The 14,487-nt window shown below is 39.1% G+C and overlaps 1 protein-coding gene across 1 annotated transcript in view; it reads left to right on the top strand.

The window, feature by feature from the left end:
• RORA (RAR related orphan receptor A) overlaps window positions 1-14,487 on the top strand; it is a 359,488-nt gene that overhangs the window by 332,622 nt on the left and 12,379 nt on the right. The window contains exons 6-11 of the mRNA XM_083712718.1: window positions 183-304; window positions 4,938-5,070; window positions 6,739-6,846; window positions 8,478-8,588; window positions 11,379-11,491; window positions 13,128-14,454. Of these exons, the coding sequence (XP_083568844.1) occupies window positions 183-304; window positions 4,938-5,070; window positions 6,739-6,846; window positions 8,478-8,588; window positions 11,379-11,491; window positions 13,128-13,292 (752 nt within the window). The 3' untranslated portion in view covers window positions 13,293-14,454. The remainder of the gene's footprint in view (window positions 1-182; window positions 305-4,937; window positions 5,071-6,738; window positions 6,847-8,477; window positions 8,589-11,378; window positions 11,492-13,127; window positions 14,455-14,487) is intronic.

The following is a 14,487-nucleotide window of genomic DNA, read 5'->3' as shown; positions in this document are numbered from 1 at the left end:
AGTGATAATTTAAAAAAATGGAAATAAATGGAAATGGGTGTTAGAATCCCATTTCAACACTGTACAAATTTAGTGTGGAAAACATCTATAACTTAATGATTGGCTAGACAGAACATGTACAATGAAAGTTGAGGATGGCCTTTTTTTAAAATGCATGCCACTTCTTGCTCATTCTGTTTTAGAACATCTCGCACAGAACATTTCCAAATCACACATGGAAACTTGCCAGTACTTGAGGGAGGAGTTGCAGCAAATAACATGGCAAACCTTTCTACAGGAAGAAATTGAGAACTACCAGAGCAAGGTATTTATCTTGGTAAACATGCTAAAATAGCACACAGCGGTTTTTTAATTGCCCATTCTGAAACACTTCTTGGACTACAGCATTTTGTGCAATCTGTGAATCAGTTTTAAATGATTGTCGTGTGTGTGTGTGTGTGTGTGTGTGTGTGTGTGTGTGTGTGTGTGTAATGAGTTGTACTGCCTATTTCCAACATACCCCCCCCCTAGTAGTTACTGTTTAGTTTTTTGGGTTCTTAAAAGATTCATGCAACACCACATGTTGTTTGAGCCTCAGGATAACCAGCGTCCTGTTTAGGCTTCCTTGAAAGAAAGGGCCTACTTTTACACTTCCTCTACCCACCGCAGCAAGAGATCAATAACAGTTGTTGTGTTTGTTTCTTCATCACTGGGAGAAACAAACTACGAAACCATTAGAATCTCTCAGGGTCTAAGGAGATCCTATGTTTGAATAACCATAGTATCTCCAGATTCAGTACAGGCAGCCTCCTGTTTATGTGGGATTATGACGTGCGTCAGTGAAATCGATTATAATTGAACCTCGTTGAAAAAGCCTGCAAACACCGTGTTCCGCCCCACCCTGCCCTTTTAGTGACATTTCAGACATTTATGACATTTCTGGGTCACTTCTGGATTCGGCGTGATGTACTTATATACGATCGCACACATATTGAACGTGTGTAAACAGGGAGCTGCCTCTACTTCAGTTCTCCCTGTGATGATGGGAAGCAGTGCGGAGGGCAGGCAAGTAATTTGTTACTCCCAACTGTTTCCCAGGAAGAATTTTTGGTGGATGGAGATAGCATCTATAGTCCACAAAAGTATTACCTGAGCTGGTTTAAAGCTGTAAGAGTTTATTCAGGTGCCAGAGTTTGGTATCACGTGAATAAGTGTGGAGAAGCCTCTGGCTCGCATGCAGCTAGCTCCTCTTTCATGCAGCCATTAGCAATTTCCAATCCTTATTTAATCTGAACAGGCAGACAAGAATCAGAAGTTACTAATTGCTATACATGAGCCTCCTCCACACTCATTTACATAATGCCCAAACATGATTTGACATTACATGTAAATGTACCCCTTCTGGTCACAAACATCAACTCCCCAAATATCTCCACAATGTTGCTGTCCTTTAACCTCAACTCTGCGTGGATTTTGAAGTTGTTCCACCTCCCAAAGTATCTGAAGGTGGGCAAAAAGTTCTCACAGAATGCTTATGCTGGTTTGAAGCTTTATGTTCACCTTTGTCCTCAATAAAGGGTCTGGTGAGGGACCCGGGTGGTGCTGTGGGTTAAACCACAGAGCCTTGGGCTTGCCGATCAGAAGGTTGGTGGTTTGAATCCCCGTGATGGGGTGAGCTCCCCTTGCTTGGTCCCTGCTCCTGCCAACCTAGCAGTTCAAAAGCACCTCAAAGTGCAAGTAGATAAATAGGTACCGCTCCAGCGGGAAGGTAAACGGTGTTTCTGTGCGCTGCTCTGCTGGCCACATGACCCAGAAGTTGTACACCGGCTCCCTCGGCCAGTAAAGCAAGATGAGCGCCGCAACCCCAGAGTCGGTCATGACTGGACCTAATGGTCAGGGGTCCCTTTACTTTTTATACCTTCAAGGTACTTTTCAATTCTGCATTTATTTCATCTCTTTCATAGGCATATGAAAGCACTTCAGAAATTAGCATTATTTTTATAACTATTTCTGGCTAAATCATGGATAAGTGAAGGTGTGTTTTATTTTCAAAGTGTATACACCTCCTTTCAGCAACAACATGGGGAGATTCAGGACAGAAGGAAGTACTTATTTGCATAATGCATAGTTAAACTGTGGAGTTCGCTACCACAGGATATAGTGATGGCCTGGACAGTTTCAAAAGGGGTTTAAAGAAAGAGCTATTGGTCCCACGTCATCTTGGTGGTCTTCCCATGGGGATCTGCTTGGTCCCTGCGAACACAGAATGACAGACTAGCTAGCTTTGACCTGGCAGGGTTTCTCTTATATTCTTAACCCTCCCCACCCCCAGAAAGGTGACTTAAAAACAATTTTTCAAAGACAATACACCAAAAATATTAGGAGAATAATTAAAATAAGTCAAATGCCCGATGAAACAAAATTGTCTTCACTACTCATCTGAAGGACATTTAAAAAAATGTCCCTTAGTTACGTATTCGCCTGAAAAATACTCAAGGGTTGTATAAAGAGGTTGTTTTTAATCATTTAGAGCCCAAATGCAAAACTGTAGTGGAAATTAATTATTACTTTTCTGTATCTTTAAATAAATTAAGATTAATTCACTATACTTGTTATACTAAGCCCTAAGGTTTCATTCCAGAGGTAGATGTTTTCTATTAAAAAAAACCCTCATCACTTGTCCAGTCATGAATGCAGTAAGCCCACAACTTACGGGCATTTAACTTGTGTGCGTTCAGCTTTACATGTTTGGGAAGTAAGTACAGAAAGTTGGGGGTGGGCATTTGGGGGAGAAGACCGGCAGTGCGACCCTGCATTGCACCCAGTGTGTTTTGACTATATGCAGTTTTGGCTTTTAGGTGTGACCCCCAGAACATAACCCCTGAGTAAGTTGAAAACTTACTGTCGTAATAATTTGCTTACAAAGTATTGATTTGCTGCCCTAGAGAAAATGCTATCAGTCTGATATGTATATTTATGTTTCCTCATGCTCGCCTCTAGGGGTTGTGATTCTTCTTATGGATGGAATACATTCTCTTGGGCCATGTCAGATGTAAACGTGTTTGCCAACCTCTCGCTGCCGGCTTGACTGTAAAGTGGGGCTGGGGGGTGTCTAAGTTTATCACTAAATGGACTTTCCTTCTTCTTACCACCCCACATTCCATTTAGTGATCAAAGCAAACTCCCCCATTCTACTTTATGGCCAACATGGTGAGTGTGTGTTTAGCAAATATGCACCTGTGTGGTTTGGTCCTTTGCCTTCGTTTACTGTGTTGTTAAAGCTATACTTTGGAGCACTGGGCAAATGGTTCGGAAGCCTATATAATAATGTTAGATGATTAGGATAGAAGAAGAGAATACGCTGACAAATTTGGAAGGAGAAAAGCAGTAAAACGTCATATGGTTAGCATTGCTATTTAAGTTCTGTTGAAGGTTCAAACCCATATACAGTGGTGCCTCACAAGACGAAATTAATTCGTTCCGCGAGTCTTTTCGTCTTGCGATGTTTTTCGTCTTGCGAAGCACGGTCCGTCGCAACTGCGCCTCTTCAAGCGGCTTTAGGAAAAAAGCGAACAAACTCGCAAGACGTTTTCGTCTTGCGAAGCAAGCTCATAGGGAAATTCGTCTTGCGAAGCGACGCAAAAACTGAAAAACACTTTCGTCTTGCATGTTTTTCGTTTTGCGAGGCATTCGTCTTGCGGGGCACCACTGTAGAGTTTATTTCTAATTTTGAATGCTTTGTATATTTGCATAAATAATGCAATGTCACAAGATCTGTCATGCCTTAGATTTATTACACCTCAAATGGGGGAGTAAAAAATATTTTGCATCAGATATCACCAGAGCACATTCCCAAAATGTAATTTTAGAGACAACAGATAGTTATTGGTAAAAGAAACATTGTTCAATGGGATTAAGGAATATTTTATCTCAAAACACAAAGCACACATTAGATATGCTAATGATTCATGAGTTGTAATAAATATGCAGGCATCCCCCCACTTATGTGGCGGTTACACTCAGGGGCCCCGTGTGCATAAGTGAAATTGTGTGAAGTGGGGAGCACCCTCTAAACACTCTAAATGCCCTCTCTGCAATCCATACCAAACATACTGATTCCAAAAATATTCACAACTAGAATTGAAGCACAGGGGCCAGCAGGAGGCGGGAGGGTGTGTGGGAATGTGGCTGCTGCTGCACCACCCTGCACATCAGCTCTTAGGCGGGGAGGCTGAGCAGCATAACAAAGCCCTGCTGTGCCTCCAGTGTATTCAGGCTTCGGGGAGGGTCTCTTCGCAAGCCATGAAGACTCTCCAATTATCTCCTGCCATTTCCGGGTTGGAATTGAATTATATACCGGTAATTAGTTCCTGGTGCTAAGCAAATACTCAGTTGCACATGAGTTGATTGCACGTAAGTGGAGGGATGCTTGTAAAACATATTCCACTTACAACTTCTGATGTTTAAATAAGAAGCTGAGCAGAGTGTGGATTTTGCTTCTATGTTCTACATTTTGTAGAATTCTACACAGAACTCTCACTGAAATGAACAAGAGTTTTACCCAAGCATCCAATATAAGTTTTACTATTAAAATGTCATTCTTAGAGCCTATTTGTAAACTAAAACATAAATTGTAAATTTTATGTAAACTAGTCATTGTTATTATTTCTCTGTAGCACTCGCCTTTAATATCTATAGTATAGTATAGCATTAGAAAAACTGTAGGCAGGCATAAAACTGCCATAAGCCCCTTGAACTGCCATACCACACGTATCACAAATTGAAATACAAAATGGGAACACAGCCTGACATGCAAATCACAAGGCAATCACAAGGCAAATCACAAGGCAATCAGTTGCACAGATTAATGATTAATGCTTTGCTTTAAAAAAACCAAACTTATTCCCTTAAGAAGGTTTAGCAAGTCTGGAAATAGCACTCTTTTTTGTCTTTAACAGCAAAGGGAGGTAATGTGGCAATTGTGTGCCGTGAAAATAACAGAAGCAATACAATACGTGGTGGAGTTTGCCAAGCGCATTGATGGCTTTATGGAACTGTGTCAAAATGATCAAATTGTGCTTTTAAAAGCAGGTATGTTGGTTGGGGGGCAAAATTGAACCCTTTAAAATAAATGTCAAGTGCACATTTTATTAACATTGTAATTCCATTTTAAAAAGTGTATTTCACAAAACTGTGGCTCACCTAAACATGTTTAATGCTTCGTTCATTGCATAATCATTCTGCCAACAAGTTGTACAGTTCAGTCCTGGGCAATCATGGGCCAATGTTGGGCAATGTAGAAGAAGTCAGAGGAATAGCCTGTTGCTTGAACGTAAGCCATGTGCCTTCACATTTCCTTCATTAATAAAGTTAATTTCAGAATCACTCTAAGAGAACTAATACCGATAAAGTGTTGTTGTTGTTGACATTAGGCAGGCACTTTTGAAGTACTCTTTTTGGCACATGTTTAAAAACATTTTTAAGACCAAACTATTCAGACACATATATGTTATTTTGTTTTAATCTCTTTTACTGTTAATTTTAATTATTTGTAAATGTTCTAAATTGTTTTATCAGTTTTTATAGTTAATTGTGATATTTCTTGTAAATCGCTTAACAGTATAATTTTTTTAAAAAATAAATAAATCTTTTTTAAGATAACACAGGCATTAAACAGAAACAAGAACCCAGTTTTCTAGAGGGACACAACTAAAAGAAACCTGGTTTGTGCAGAAAATTGAAGCAAAAAAAGCGGGGGGTGGGGGGAGAGACCTTAAAATGTGACTTCTCTGAACAAACTGCATAATAAGTGGAACTTTTTTTGTCTTGAAGACAATATGTTGAAATGGTTGGAAATTCCATATTTTCCAACATATTTTGTACTTAGAACAAACATCATTTTGAGGCTTTGGCTCTTATTTTTGGGTTTCCAGTGCCCCTCCTGTTTTTCTGTTTCTGACATATTTTCTTTTTAAAATAAAGATTCCAGGTTCAAACATGAGCTTGAATGAATGAATGAATGTTTATTTGCGTCAGCCACTCAAATATTTCTGCCAGGACAAGGGCTTTCTCAAAGCTTTCATTACCTAATGCTGGCCCTGTAATGTTTTACACTCATGAGGTCATACACACAAGCCTTGAGGTCATACACGCCCCACTCCTTTTCTAGTGCAGCCACGAGAGTGGAAGCCTCTGCTTCCCTTTTAGATTTGCCACAGTTTAGCATTACACCAAAGCCCAGAGCTGTGATTAAACTTAAGGATGGTTTGTTGAAACACGACATCTTCTAAAACTATGCTTTGAAGCTGGCTTGTGTCAACAAAACACAGTAAAAATTAGACGCAATTTATTGTTTGGATGACATGACAAGCTGTGGTAAATCTATACTGGAAGCAAAAGGCTTCCAAACTCTTCCCTGGAAGAGTGTATCTTTTGAAGATACACAAGCACAAGTCTCACTGCAATTTATCCTTATAATGCTAAATTATGGTTTATTGTTATTTTTGAATTGGCTCAGTGTGTGAGCCATATTCCTCTATTACCACCTTTGTATATTCAAAGTCATAAAATTGGCCTAACAGATATAATTTATTTTCTGTTTTCTGAGGGCACATAAACCTCATTTGTGAGCTAGAAATATATTTTAAGGAGATGTACAATCTATTGTTTATTTAAGAAAGACATGGGATAAGAACAGTTGTTTGTGAACCACTGTGTTTCTTAGTCTCAATTGTAAAATTGTTTCTTCTTTGGTTACAGGGTCTTTAGAGGTTGTATTTATCAGAATGTGCCGTGCCTTTGACTCCCAGAACAACACAGTGTACTTTGATGGCAAATATGCTAGCCCCGATGTATTCAAGTCATTAGGTAAGGAAATGAAGTAATTAATTAGAAAACATACTTTTTAAAATGACTATTTGGTTAAATTAATTTCCTATAATAAATGGATTGTGTGCAAATCACTTAATAGATTTTTCATTAAGGATATTTTGGTGATTTAAATAAGTTACACCTTCTGTATTTTTTAATAATGTACTTTTTGTCCTTTCGAAAGATTAAAAACTAAGGGTAGCTTAGACCCATTTATACTTTTTGATTACAGCTTGTTAATTATTACTCAACACTTTGGAGTTCAAAGTGGGAAGCTCACTAGGCATTCTAGAAAACATGTCATCTGGACTCTATTGTGCAAGCTGCAAAATAAGAGCACAATAAATGTTTGCTGCATTATTATTATACCAAGAGCTATGCCCTCCAAAGAGATAATTCCAATTATTTTTCTACCATTATTCAAAAATTATTTATAGTTTCCTTAATAGAAAAAAATATCAGATTTGAAAGATTCCCAAAGTGAAGCCCTGTTATTGTTGTAATCTGTGTTCATGCCGGGAAGCATTTGGAAATTTATATAATGGGCTTAAATATATCTGGAAGTAACAGCAAGTGGATGTTGACAGTACAGCAGTGAAGAACTGCCTGGAATTATTAACTAATTAACACTGAGATTCAATGACACTTGGATAGAACAGTGTAGAACATGGGGAAAGGAGCTGAAGGCACTGCTTACGTTAATTCTCTTTAGTGCCATAAGGTACTTTTTCTTTTTCTTTTTCACTAATGAATTCTGGAAGTTTCATATTGGGCTGACTAACCAAGATTTCAGTCCTGCTTGCGACACCAAGTGTTGTGTTTTTTTTATGGAGAATAATGGAGACTATGAGGAGCCCTTCTGTGAGTTTTAAGACCAAGAAATACACAAAGTAGTTTCTGTGCTCTTTTGGTGCAAAACTATGCTGGCCTTTGAAATATTGGAACTGCTTATTAGACACAATTGGAAAATGGCTAATTTTCATATAATTAAGACATCTCGTTGATTCAGATACTTTAGTCAATTTGAACACACAAGCCTTGTACCCACTTTAAAATGCATGTACTCCGTGTGCAAAGAAGTAAGAGGATTATCATCTGTCCTGCTCAACTGTTTTAATATTACTCCATGCCTAGAGGCAGCAATCCCACAGTCTGAGGCAGTAATGCCTCTGAATACCTGTTGCTGGAAACTGCAGTGGGGGAGAGGGAGAGGGCTCATGTGTTCTGGTCCTGCTTGAGGCATCTGTGTGGCCACTGTGAGAACAGGATGCTGCCCATTGACATCATACACCAGGCTCTTCTTATGTTCTTATTTGTATGTTCAGAGGGCCCAGGGCTGTGTAATGACTGTGGGGCTACTTAAATCAGACTGCACATCCAACACATGTAGATGACATGAGATTTAGCGTGGACATGCTGTTGCTGCCTCATTGTATGAATTACGGTGATGGAAAGCAGACCCATAGATATTGTCATGGTAAAACCAACAGTCCACTCTAATGTGAATAAATGCTCTGGCAATTTATTCTCCATATAATCGCTGTTCTTTTTTTTAAAAAAAAAATGTTTTATTTTTTTGAAAGAGGCCCTGTGTAATTTGCTGCTTGTTTTTTTCCCCCCTTTGGCAGGGTGTGAAGATTTCATTAGTTTTGTTTTTGAATTTGGAAAGAGCTTATGTTCTATGCACCTTACTGAAGATGAGATTGCATTATTTTCAGCTTTTGTTCTACTCTCTGCAGGTAAGGCATTAAGTATCTAAAAGCATTCTCTAGTCCTGTGTGACGGACAGCAGAGCCAGACCAGAGTCTGGGGATGCAGTCCCTCTGAATCCCGCCCACCCGCCCACCCCCCGGGCTGGAGCCTCTCTCTGATTGGCTACAGACATCTATCCACGGGGGGGGGGGGATGGAGCCAGCACCTTGGGAGATAGAATAAAAGGAGCCGTTCCTGAGGGAGATAGTTAGATATGGATAGAGAAAGGGTTTCATTTGAGGGGGTGGGATGGTTTAAGGAAGAGTTGGAGTGAGGAGAGGGAGTTGGTTCTGAGTAGAAACATCCACTCTGATGAAAATATCTACAGCTAGAGAAAGGAGTCTCTGAGCTTAGTGTGAACAACAGAATTTAGCGTCTTATGAGGCCAGGAGTTAACTTGGGGGCTGAACTTGAGCAGGAGAAGTAGAAGCTGTGAGGTCTACTTAGGTCTCATTCCAGGCAGGAGGGGAGATGTCTAGAAAGAGAAGACTCCCAAACCCCTGAAGAGTGGTGTGGTTGCCCCCGGGGGTCTGTTATATTATTTGAAGTACCTCGGGAGTGTGATTGTTAAAAGGCTGGGTAGCCGACACCATCTTATTTAAGAAGCAAAGTATTCAGCTGTAACACCTATGCCAGAACAAAATTAAGGAAATGAAGTGAAATAACTCAAAATAAGCTAAGCATTTACCAACTAGTCTAGAAACCTGTAACATCTGACTGAAGCGTAATAACTGAACATAAGCAACTGAGGTTTAAAAGACGTTGTGCTTGATTAGAAGCCTGTAGCATCCATTAGATTCAGTATCATTATTAATAGGTTGACTGTTTCCTGAAAGAACATTATCTTCTGATACATCCTTTGTTTTATTCACTTTGTTCTATATAATAAATCTTTCTTATATGTTCAGCTTTTGCCTGAGTCACCAAGTGCAGTGGTACCCTGGTTTACAAACTTAATCCGTTCCGGAAGTCCGTTCTTAAACCAAGGCATTCTTAAACCAAAGCATGCTTTCCCATAGCAGCGGGGGACTCCATTTACAAATGAAACACACTCAACAGGAAGCAAAACATGTTGTTATTCTAAGGCAAAGTTCACAAACCAAAACACCTCCTTCTGGGTTTGCAGCATTCTTAATCCAAGCTGTTCATAAACCAAGCTGTATCTAAGATTTCCTTCACACTAAATTTAAAACATAACTTGTGGTAGTGACTATAGAGGGTACAGATAGTTTTGATTCACTGTATTTGGTAGGCAGCAGCGGGATCCACTACTTTTTGCATTAAAAAGTTTAATTTGATTTTATTAGATTTGTTTAAGAATCACTTTATACTCCACAAGAAAGAATGTCATCTACTGCATCAAGCTGCACTTGTTTATCATCAAATCCAATACTTAGGTAACTGTTGGAAGGAGCAGAATAGAAATATAATTGGCTGCTTCCAGCAGTCAGTTCTGTAAGGTCTGGTACTGAAAACCTTTTAATTACTGATTAGAAACAATCCCCATGATAGTGAAAGTTACTTCCATGTTACAGGAAAGTGACAACAGTGCAGAGGCAATGATTTTACCATGGAAGGAACGATTTTACTCCTCATGGTGCTTTAAGGAAGGGTTGGTTCTGCTAGTGGGGCCTACTTGGGAAATGCTGGACGTTCGAGTATTTCTGCCTACACCCACTTATATCAAATTAGCTTTGCACTTCATTTTTGTAAGTTTCAGCCTCTCATTTCTGCAATTTTTAGACCAATGCCCCCCAGAACACTTAAGATCCTTTTCTTTTATCCACTACACTCCAAACTGGAAAGGTTTTTCCTTAATTTGGCAGGTTTTGTCGCCACATAATGGCCTACTATGCTTGCAAATGCCATACAGTGCTGATTAAAAAGTTATAGAATGTTCCTTAAAATAAAATAAAAAATCAAACTTTAAATGTGCTTAGCACAAAAACATCTGGACTTGTTTGCCTGTAATTTGGCAAGCTTTATAAACTCTGGAGGGGCTACTATGCCTGAAATGCCAACCACTTCTATTTAAAGGGAAAAGTTATTTGCCATTTTTTTATTCTCCGTAATAGTGAAGGTGGTGAAGTGGAACAGAGCTTTGTTTTTTCCAAGGCAGATTTGCTTTGGAAAGGACAAAGTTTCTTTTCTCACTGCCACTCTTCAGGAAGCCTCTGAAGCACTTCAAACCAAAGTGGGTTGCTTTCGAAAGAGCCAAATTAGAACCCAACCCAAATCTTATAATTGATTCACCATCCTACTGATTATGCACGTAGCCAAGAGTGACTATTTAAGAATGGTGTGTGAACACTAGGACAACTATAGGATTCACTGTGCTAAAGAACAAATGCTTAGTATGGAATGTATAGCTAGTTGCTTTGGAGAAAACATGACTTTATGGGCTGATTCACACATGCATATATGTCACTTGACAACTCTCTACTTGACAATACATCACTTTTTCATTTCACCATGACTTGATTTTACTGTATTGAAGGAAACCCCACTGTGCACAAGAGTATGCTCTGGTATGGTAGAGTCCCATTCATTTTGTGCACATGGAGCACATGGGACTGAAGTAAAGAGAAAGGAATTGCAGGTGTATCCCTTTTGGGTGTTGTTAAACATTGCACAATTTTATGTAGTCATGCATTAAGAAGAAATAATTGTAGAAAGTAGTTTGTGGAAGGTAGTTTCAAAAACATTTTGAATACTAGATTTAATCATATTGTATGTTTTTATTTGTAAGATTTCAACACGGGTAATTTTCATTTTAGACCGATCATGGCTTCAGGAGAAAGTAAAAATAGAAAAGCTCCAACAGAAGATTCAGTTAGCACTTCAACATGTATTACAGAAGAACCACCGAGAAGATGGAATCTTAACAAAGGTAAGAGCTAAAGAGTCTGACAGTGGCCTGGTTTGCACCAGAGTAAGTGTCCTCCCTGGTCTTTTTTTACTGCAACTTAAGAGTGTCATCTGAATGGGGACTCGTGATTAAGCTCTGTCTTCACTGACCGTAAGCTGTAACCAAGGAGTAGCCAGCCAGCTGCAAGTTCCTCTTCAGGACCCCATGCATTTACACAGTTCCAGTAAGCAAGGGTTTGGCTTACTGTGTTGTGTGCAACAGGCCTTTTTCTGGTGAATATTAGTCACCTTAATTAGAGCAGCAAAAATGATGAAATTGGCAGGAGAGACCCTGCTGATGGTGCCTCCACCCTGTGAAGCTCAAGAGGTGGTGGCATCTGAGAGCAGGGCTTTCTCTGTGGTGTGACATGGAACACATTCCCCTCCAATGTGTGCTTGGTCCCACCATTATGTCCTTTCCAGGAGCAGATCAAGGCACAACTCCCCCCCCGCCCCAGGTCTTTGGTGTTGAGGATGAACACCAAATGATCTTCCCTTCTCTGCAGTGCTTTGTTACTTGGGTGGTTGTTTTAAATTATAACTTTAGAAGATTGTTTTATTTGGAATAAATTGTAATTTTGACCTGTTCTAATCTGCCCTGAGGTACTGTGAAGGGCTGATTATAAATGGAAATACATACATACATACATACATACATACATACACACAATGTAATTAGCAGTTTAGTTTATGACGTGTTTTGTGAGGTCTGCTTAAAATTTGTACCATTTTCCAAGACTGACATAACAGGCTGAGCACGTAAAATTGATTTTGTTTTTGAAGAATGGAAAATTAGCCACTTACCTTCACAAAAATAGATTATGTTTGCCTCTGCTTGATGTATTCATTCCACATAAAGTACTGAATCAGCGCTCAAGGATTAATTTAAGCTAGGGCTACCTGATTTCATTTTAGGAACCAGTTTGCAATGCAAGAGCTTTGCTGTGGAACAAAGGAACAGGAGTAAGGTACTTTTGAACATGTACATTCCTTTTCCTACTAAATACTACAGCCTGCCAGCCACCAACCCTCACACATGCACACGTGTGGGATTAGGGCAAAGGGCTTTCAGATTTGAGTGTATGCCATTCAAGCAGGATCTAAAGTCCAACAGCTCACCTTTTAGAAATTAAGTACTAGTTAGGCTGCAAGTATGATGCTTTGATTGTGGAAATGTTATGGAAGATATTGTTGATACATGTTTAAATTATACAAATTATATTAAGTCATACAAAAAAATACAGGCTTAAGGTACATATTATTTGTTACTGATGTTAATGGAACAATTTAAAATGGATAATTGTTGCTACTTTAGTTTTACAGGCTTCACAAGTCACCCTTAACAAATAGCCATATGGAACACTTTGAAAGGCAGAATTTAGTTGCAATGAGGTCTCTCCTTATTTTCTCTGTGGCTTTTCTAAGTTATGGAAGAGAAGGAGTTGTTATGGTTAATGGTGATGGTGATGATGATGATGATGGATGCTGTTAGACAGGCATTCTCTAGCCCCATTCTTACAAGGAAACTAGGATTTGTTACCTTGAAGAACAAAATTAAAAGACCCCAAAGCATTTTCATACCTGTACATCTAATTCATTTTGCTTTTCTCTCCCTACAGCTAATATGCAAAGTGTCTACTTTAAGAGCACTGTGCGGGCGACATACAGAAAAGCTTATGGCATTTAGAGCAATATACCCAGACATTGTGCGACTTCATTTTCCTCCATTGTACAAGGAGTTGTTCACTTCAGAATTTGAGCCAGCAATGCAAATGGATGGGTAAACGTATCACCTAAGCACTTCTAGAATGTCTGAAGTACAAACTTTAAAAGAGAAAAGGAAAAAAAGATAATAGAAACCAAGACACTTTATATGGTCCTGCATAGACCTAGGGAGCCAACACACTGCACATCTTCTGGCGAATGGGGTCAGGCAGAAAAAATGGGGGAAATGACACAAAAGTTGAACTTGTTTTTCTCACACAAATGATTTCCATGATCCCTACCAATATGGACCCTTTTTTTGTCTTGACTTCTGTCTTTGACTTCTGTTTATGCAGAATGAGGGTACTAAAAATCAGGAGGTTTCCTTTTCCTCGAAACTCACTGCCCACAGACTTCCACAGAACGACGTTTTGTTAGTAAGAGCAGAATCTCCAGCTAGAAACCAGCGACTGGTGTGCATTGCAGAGGCTTCAGCATCAGTTTGCACAACTTGCTCATTGTTTCATGAAGGACGATTTCTTTTCACCCTACCGTTGATTTTGCCAGTAGGCGGAATGGCATGAAAAGGGTCCATAGCAATAGTGACAATAGCATTATAATCTATTACAGGGTAAATGGGCACGAAGTCTATATATAGCAAAAGAGATATTGTTTATAATATTGTTTTAATTAATATAAAATGTAGTTACTGGTATAGCTTTTATTGTTGAATTGATAAGGCACTTTCATTTTGCACCTTTTTCTTTTAAATTATATGCTAGCGTGTTCATTGTTGTGCTGCATGTGCACCAGAACTTCAAGTTTAACTGTGGGAGGTTTGGAAGGTATAGGGACACTGCAAGGTGTTTATGCTGCTGTTTTCCACATTTACCTTTAAAGAGAGGCCGGTCATATCATGAAATACCTTCAGTGATTTTGTGTAATGGAACGAGGGGGGGAGGGGGGAAAACAAGTTTCTAAACTGCTAGTTTTAGCTTGTGTTTTTAAAAGACAATTTAATATATAAACAAAACAATCCCTGTTCTTAAAGAGATTGCTGACATAGGGATAGAGAAAATCTATATTTAATCACTTTAAAGGTGCTACTGAAAAATTAGCTCATTTTAAAGTCAGCCGATTCCTTAGGTGACTAAATATGGATTCAGAAAACCAAATTTAGATACATATCTTTTGGAAATATTGGTCCTAATACTTTTGTTTACATTTAGAGTGTGTGTGTGTGTGTGAGAGAGAGAGAGAGAGAGAGAGAGAGTG

Source organism: Podarcis gaigeae, assembly GCF_964106915.1.
Source record: "Podarcis gaigeae genome assembly, chromosome: 14".
Classification (NCBI taxonomy): Eukaryota; Metazoa; Chordata; class Lepidosauria; order Squamata; family Lacertidae; genus Podarcis; species Podarcis gaigeae.
This window is presented reverse-complemented; position numbering and strand designations above follow the sequence as displayed.